The sequence below is a fragment of the Poecilia reticulata genome, linkage group LG11, assembly GCF_000633615.1.
Source record: "Poecilia reticulata strain Guanapo linkage group LG11, Guppy_female_1.0+MT, whole genome shotgun sequence".
Classification (NCBI taxonomy): Eukaryota; Metazoa; Chordata; class Actinopteri; order Cyprinodontiformes; family Poeciliidae; genus Poecilia; species Poecilia reticulata.
The window spans coordinates 10,071,314-10,079,488 of NC_024341.1; the positions used below are offsets into that span (position 1 = coordinate 10,071,314).

Genomic DNA, 8,175 nt, shown 5'->3' on the forward strand with positions numbered 1-8,175 from the left:
GTATTTACTCTGAGATTCAACCGGTGCTTTACGCTCTCCTCTCAGAAACGGAGCGGCGTCGAGTGGAGTCGATCCAGTAGCCGGCCGCTTTTACTGACTCCCAACGCACCGCAGTGTGAACTCATATTTTCACTGGGTAATATCTGACCATTCCAGGTCCAGTAAAAAAACCAGTCCGCAGACCCTCAGTGTGAGTGTGTGTGTGTGTGGTAGGAGAGGTGCACGGGTCCCAGGCCGTCGTTTGCGGTCGTTCTCCCTTATTAAATAAGAGTGCTGGTTTTTATATGCACCGTAAAATGGAGGAGTTACTTTGGAATACCCAGGCTCTGTATAGTGGTTTCCGTAATAATGTGTGTGTGGATCTGTTGAGTGCGTACCTTGAAACACAACAGTCCTGTGCACAGTACTTCCCGGCTCGTAGTTCTCAGGCATGGGAGACCAAAGGAAGGTGTAATAATCTCTGGCTGTGCTCCAACCCACCTGGGGAAGCAGCGTGCATGAAAAAAGATTTTAAATTTGAAGATTCATACAGTCCAAATACTGATTTTTTTTGGATACATGTATTACTTTTTACTTTCTGTCTGGAGGACTCAGCTCTACAAGTTCTTTTCTTCTACCAATGACAACTTTAAAAGCGTGGCTTCATGTATTCAGGTCCCTTTATTTCAAATAAACGTAAAGAAATCCCGGGCAAACGCCAAGGAGGAGTGCACCAATCGATCGGCCCTGATTTTCTTAACTTCAATAGATTGCTGATCTGCCGATTTTTACATAAGAAACCGATCCAGCTGTTTCCGCGAAGGCCTGAAAATCAACCACTGGCCACTTATGCTCTGCCGTGAGAGTCTGCATGTGCACAGTTAACAACAGTCGCCCCTCTGTTGCTGACTTAGCGACTTTTCAAACAAATAAATCAGTTGGCAGGTCAGGCTTATTAAGGATGGTTGATCAATCAGAAAGCTCCCATATTTAAATCATAGCATACCTATGTGTTACAATGGCCCAGTCAAAGTCCAGGTCTAAATCTAATTAAGAATTTGTGGCAAGAAATAAAAAATAACATCCAGTGGTGCTATCTGATCGAGACTGAGTTAACGCTTGCAGGTAGGGAGGGACCCTACCTGCTAACATACAATTATTTTGTGTTGCACATGCAGAATAATTGTATGTGTAATTGTTGCCAAAGGTGGTTGAGCAAAGCATTGATTCAATAATGCTGCATACATGTATGTGCATGCCAACACTTTTGAAGATCGCTTGTTTATTTTTAACTTTCGAACATTTTCAGAACCACAATAGAGATATGCACCGGATTATTTTGGTCAATCACATAAAATCCTAATGAAATACAAGAAGCTCGTGGTTGTAAATTGTCAAAGTCGTAGGAGAGGATGGATGGATGGATGGATGGATGGATGGATGGATGGATGGATGGATGGATGGATGGATGGATGGATGGATGGATGGATGGATGGATGGATGGACGGATGGATGGACGGACGGACGGACGGACGGACGGATGGATGGATGGATGGACGGACGGATGGATGGATGATGGATGGCTGGATGGATGGATGGATGGACGGATGGATGGATGGAAGGATGGATGGATGGATGGATGGATGGATGGATGGATGGATGGATGGATGGATGGATGGATGGATGGACGGATGGATGGACGGACGGACGGACGGACGGACGGACGGACGGACAGACAGACACCTGGACTGAAAGATGGACGGACAGGTGGATGGGGTAACTGTGCCTCCATACGTTGCTTCGATTGGTCAGTTTGACTTTATAAGTTTAGTCAGTGACGAATAAAAAGAAAAAAAGGAAAAGGGAGTTGTTGTTTTTAGCCCCGGAAATAATTTCTCGTTTTCTTAAGTCAGTCATGTACCACCAAACGTTCAAGTTAAATGTGTGACACAACTCAATCACGTGGTCGTATAAAAAATGTTAAAAAATAAAATAGTTATATATAAATTTATATTAAAATTAATATATGGAATAAGAATTACATCTTACAATTCAGTCACATTGTCTAGTTCACTATGAAGGAAATAGGGTGAACAAATTCGTTGCACGGTTCAATAAAAAAAAAGAAAAGAAAGAAAAATCTAAATATCCTGCTGTTAATATCCCAGCTAGCTAATAAACAATTACTTTAATAATTAATACAATGGAAAACAGTTTTATTGAAATGTTGAGTTACTTACACCAATCCCATAAAAGTTTCTAGACTTTCAAACTGTAAATCAACCGAACTACAGGAAGCATTTGTCAAAAGTGTCAGTTTTAAACGCATTGTTTCCTTAAACATAATCGCTGCGTCTCCCCACCACCCTCCATCATCACATAACACACATCGCATCTCGGCTGAAAAGTGCCAGTAGCAGTCAGCGTGAAGCCCTGCGCCAAGAACATTCTTTTCCACCTCCACCGGTGTCTCAGCCATGAGCTCGGCGCTTCGGTGGCCTCGCGCCAGCCTTTGCTTGTGCGGTCATGTGTGTGTTTGCACAAGACAGAAGAGAGAGAGAGAAGAAAAAAAAAAGGCATCAATAATTTTGCTAATTGCAGAGGTGAGGTTGACTGACGTTTGCTTAGACGTGGAGTAGCATTCCAGGAGAGGAGTGATGTTATAAAATAATCACAGGCAAGGCAGCTATCAATCACTCAAGGCCAAGTGAGAGGGGACAGCGCGATGACACGTTAATTATACGCTCGCGCAACGGGTTTCTCCCTGCCGACCCGGCGAAACATGTCGCAACTGAAAACCTACTGGGGTTTCCTTTTTGTTTGTCGGAGTGGTGTAAGAGTGGGCGAGTAAAAAACTTGGAAATGTGAGCGGGAGTTCTAAAATGTATTCTTCCCCCTCCCTAAAAAACGAAAAACACACACGGAAAACAAACGCTGTGTTATAGACGCGTGTTTAAGATGTACACTGTCCATGTTTACCATGTACACACAGCACGTGAATACTGCTGGAGGGCAACACCGTCCAGGAACGTGTTTGTTGCATCAGAATCCCTGCATCAGTGTGCTTGCATGACCACTTTTAGCCACTGGGAGGCGTCTGTACTCAACTTAAACCCACCGTTCCTGCCTGCTCTGAGTCACGCTCACAGCAGATCTCAGCTCTGCTGCTCAGGCTGGCTCTCTCACAGGTAGCGCAAAAAGATGGGATGGGAAAGAGGAAGAAAATATTCTGTCCCTGAGTCAGACCTGCGAAAAGTTTTTGCCTCTGGGAAGACATAAACCTTCATGCTAAAGACTAGTATTAACAGCTTTGGAGTGTGAAAGTCAACTGTAATCAGTTTTGTTTTAAAAAATTCCCCAGCGTCGTAACTCGAACTAAAACTTGCTGGCATCGCTTAAAATGTGCATCATTTGTGAAAGATCATAAGATTTTTTTTTTTTTTTTGGAATGGCGCTTTATTTACAGCGTCTTCTCTTTTGTACTACTTGAACTTTTTAACATTTTTGTGAGACCAACACAAAGTAGCGATTACCTGTAAAGGGGAAGCAAAATGATGGATGGTTTGTACATTCTTTTTACATACAAATCTAAAAAGGCGCGGCGTGTATTTATTTCCACACAATCCTGTGAAACCGACTGCGGTCTGATGACGTGTAATAATTAAAGTGACAATCTTAATACAAATTCAGCTGTTCTGCAAAGGCCTTGGTGTCGTGTTGAGAGAACAGTAGTGAACACACAGCGTCACAAAGAGCAAACACAGACATACACTCGGTTATAAAACAATCTCCCAAACATTGAGCATCTCAAAAGAGTTTTACTCAAAAGTGAAAAAAGCAGGAAACAACTACAAACTTACTGAGGTATGGATATTTAACTAAGCTAACAAGCTGAGTCAGGTCAGTTGGCAGAGTCCCACGGATCAGTTCGAAGAATTTGAAAGCAAAACAAAACATAAGGTGCATTCACATGATAGGCACGTGTGATCAGACCTTTTTGTGGTGTCCGTCTTGTTATGATCATGTGACAATACCGTCGGCTCCCATTGCTGAACAACTTTAAAGTTGATAAATCGGCGGCAGAGGCCATTTTTACTTTCTTAAAGAGTGCGCTTCTGTGTGACGTCTGCTTTCTTCTACTTATGCGGGTTGCTTTAGGGTCTTAAATTTTTGTTTGAAAACAAAAATTTGATTGCGATCGGATTTAATTTGTACAATGAATGACAAAAAAACAAAACAAAACAAAAAATAAACTAACTGGAATTGACACAGTCAAAGTCCAGACCTAAATAAATTAAAGAATCTGTGTCATGATTTATAAGCTGCTCTATACAGATGAGCTTAAGCTGTTTTGCAAAGCTAGTAGCACAACTACTAATGGTTGTGCACATAACTACTAACGTGCACAACTATTAGTAGTTATGTGTGAAGTCTGTAGAAATGTCTGGTTTTACAAAGTGCTTACATGAGGAGCTAAGGACTATCTTTTCCTTTTCCTTCTATATAACATCTATGCACAACTTTTTGCTATTCTAGCACACTTATTCCCAATAAAGTACAGTAAATATTGTTTTAGTTTAATGGGTATAAAGACGGTGGCAAGACTTTGCAACTATAAAATAAGGTCCTAATGAACGCAAAAAAGACAGGCATATACGTCAAAGAGGATTAAAAATCCACGGTCTGCTTGTTCCCTGACATGGAGCTCTGACCATCAAACGGGTTTCTTTAGCATGGATTACCATAATTACATTTTCCAATCCTCAAGTTTTTTTGTTTTTTTTTCCAAATAAACTCAGCATCTTTATTCCTTTTTAATTGAACTGGTGGATTTGAAGTTAGTGCTTAAAAACTACGATAAAACGTTTGTCTTTTGTCTTTACGAGACATTAAGTTTCCCGGCTCCCATTTCCTGTTAATTACGTGTGAGATTTGATGGCCCTGATAAAAGAGTCCAAGCAGAGAAGGGAAATGGGCTGATGGAAAGTCAACGGAAGGCGGATCGGGGGGCACATGTGAAATGATGGAAAGGGAAGGGGTCTTAATAAGAATCAGAGTGGTTCGTAAAGAGGGCCAAATGTGTGCAAGCAGCCCACCGTGTATACTCTTCCTTGTTCTGCCTGCAGAACAACCACACCAAAGCTTGCGGTAGGCTTTCAGGCTTGTAGTGACGAATCATTACTTTCGGGGCGGATGCACGTGTTAATGTGCTAAGTGCAAAACTACGGGCAATTAATGCGGCCCTAACACTTGTTTGTACCACCAGAAACCTGCGTAAATGGCTGCGATTTCAAAATAAAGATATTGAGAGCAAAAGTAAATTGCATTAACCGAATACCTTGAAAATGCCCACCCAGTCCTTGGGGTGGGGAGTAATGTAAGGGGTCAGAGTGTAACGGCACTCCAGGGGGGCCTGTGGCAGGAAACTTTTCCCCACGTTCTGGAAGATGACATGAGCGAAGTTGGATGTTTCCATGATGCTGACGCTGCAGCCAGGCGATGAGTCCACCACCTGGAATGATGACATCCTGCCCTGCTGGTCACTTCATTTGCCTGGAAGTGAGAAAAACAGAAGAAAAACAGTAGGAAATTGTATTCTTTCCCCTTCACACATATATCAGTTTGCAGAAGTCTTCCTTTGAATCGTTGTCACACTATAGCTATGAACGTCAATGTATTTAATCAGGATGTAGTGTGGAAGATCATCAGAAGACGTTACTGGGGGTCTGTTCTCAATATGCTTATAGGGGATGACATTTATTTATAGATGTATGGAGGACCACAATTTAGTATTTCCTGACTTTACTCTGTGTGGTACTGTTCCTGCCGTTTGGGCTGCGAGTAAATACTTGGGACGTTATATATCTGACAAAATGACTTTTCAAATGAAATGCAAAATCATGTATGCACAAGTTAATATGCTGAGACGTAAATTTTGCACGTCCGTTGTTCCGGTGAAAACTGGGCACTTTAAATAAGCCTATTGTCTCCCAGTGTACACTGGCCTTTAGTGGAGGAGCTGCAGAGAAAGCAACATTCAGAAACTCACTGCAGCATACAAGGCTGGAATTAGGTTGCTGCTTAAAATGCTAAGATGGAGCAGGGTAAGTTAAACGTTTGTTACTGCTGGTGAACCCACTCGCCGTGCTACATTGCAGAATCTCGCGGGCGTACAGTTGACTAAACAAATAGTGTAATTGTATCCCTGATAGATTCTCCATTTAGCTCAGTCATGTTTTATTCAAAGTCCTGGAATGTTTCACTATGGACCCATATGCGCCGCCAATTAAAGGTTCTATAAGGTATTGACTCATCCACCATCTTGTAACCATATATTCTGCTTCTAAAAGGTAAGTTAATAAAAGGGATCTTACTCTTCGGCAATAAAACAATTGCCAGAAGGAAACTCTGCTAGCAGCAAAGCAATCGTTTTTTAATAGCCAAGGGTCCAGACCTTCTGTATGAAGTGAAGCATAGAACAAATGGCTCTTTTTTACCAAGCTAGTGATAACCAAACATTGAGTATTAACAATAACAATACAGGTTTTCCCCCAGAAAACCTGCGTAGCCCAGTGGTAGAGACACTATGCCAGTCCACTAGCGGCCCACTATGTTTTTGTGTTAAAAAGTGTTCAACAAAAATTCTGAGGTGCACAAGTCAGGATCATAATTTGGAAATAATAGCATATGAAGCCAAAGGAGAGGTGCAGGGACAGCCCTCACACCCATGTCTATTAAACCGTCTTTACTGTCTCTGTTATTTGTAAAAACAAAATATGTATATATTTAAGATAAAACACTTAGCCTGCTGGGGGGCCAAGTAAAGCCTGGTGGCCCACCAGGATTATATTACACTGGGAGAAACAATGCCTTAGTTTTTCCAATTAAAGTTGTAATAATCATATGTATTACCTTGCATGTGAAAACTGTTGAGTAATTTCTCCTCTGTGGCTCTGAGGGAGTTCAGTCAAGTCAAAAATGACTTCATGGTGACACAAAGTTCTGCTCCTTTACCAGGTGGTAAAAGGCTGGAAAATAATAATAAATATGGTGATTATAATATGAAAGACGTTGTTTCCATTTCTCTATTCCCGAATAGGGAACTTGAATGAAGTGTTTGATAACTAGGATCAGTTGAAATATATTTTATTCAAATGACCATTTTTCCTTTTGTAAAGTGGCATAAACACACAACAGCATGTACTTCCATGCACTTTGTAAGCACTAGGATGGATGAATGTTGGTCTTAGACAATAAGATGGGGAATAAATCTGGCAATGTAAAAAAAAAAAGCTATGTAAATTTTATTCATTCCATACTTTTTCAGACCTGAAAACTCCAATACTTTTCCAAACTATGTAGGAAAATTGTAAAGGGGAGCTTAGGCTGATGGTAAAGAAACAAACACTTGTGAATGTATGCAGCTTTTTGACACCCCTGCCATTCTGTAATTTCACTCTGGAACCACAAAAAGGCAAAACATTCTATCAAAAAATTAAATTTTATAATGACTCCACCCAAGGAATTAACAGGGTAAATATTATGCAGAAATGCACATTTCAAAGCTGTAACATTACAGACAGAAGCGACGTTAGATCCACGATCGAGCAGCTAAAATACACTTCGGCCGAGTGAACTGTAGGTAAAGCAACCTAAGGCTTATCTCATTAAAGGTGGCTAACATTAGCTTGTGGACGGGCCATGTTGTGTCAAGTCACTACTAGCTAGCTAAGCATCATCCTCTTAGGGCGGCGAGCTCCATGACACATGACACACAAACACACACGAGCCAGTTTAGCATGAAAATAAACCTTACCTCTATTAAATGGCTTATACTTGTAAAGAAACAGAGACTTTCTTCGTCGTATATCTGTGTTTATTTTCCCCACTCTCAGCTCTGACGCTGATGCGTCTCTTCCTGAGAGAGGGAGAGATGATGATGCTGAGCTGCTGCACCAGTGATGCTGCGAGGGCCGGTGTTATGCCCAGAAAAGCCCCCCTGCCCAAATTTGCATCCCCTGTCGCGGGAGCGCGCATCGCTCTAAGCTCTCGCATATTGACGAGGAAACGGATAAAAATATGACCGAAGAGGAAATTTTTAAGATATTTGTAACATTATCACGTTTCCTAACCATGTAATCCCTAATACGGTGGGTTTTATTTCGCAAATTATTTGAAATAAATACGGTTTTTACA

The 8,175-nt window shown here is 41.4% G+C and overlaps 1 protein-coding gene across 5 annotated transcripts in view; it reads right to left on the reverse strand.

Moving 5' to 3' along the window:
- The window catches only part of tax1bp1a (Tax1 (human T-cell leukemia virus type I) binding protein 1a), a 29,509-nt gene extending 21,570 nt beyond the window's left edge, over window positions 1-7,939 (reverse strand). For 4 of the 5 annotated variants that reach the window (XR_534819.2, XM_017307575.1, XM_008421633.2 and 1 more), the window contains exons 1-4: window positions 7,796-7,939; window positions 6,892-7,007; window positions 5,318-5,532; window positions 378-480 (exon numbers count right to left, since the gene is read on the reverse strand). Coding sequence is in view for 4 of the 5 variants with exons in the window: in XM_017307575.1 (XP_017163064.1) it covers window positions 378-480; window positions 5,318-5,506 (292 nt within the window). In the remaining variant the exon portion in view is untranslated. The remainder of the gene's footprint in view (window positions 1-377; window positions 481-5,317; window positions 5,533-6,891; window positions 7,008-7,795) is intronic. The other variant, XM_008421632.2, reaches the window with a different exon arrangement.
- Window positions 7,940-8,175: the final 236 nt, after the last annotated feature.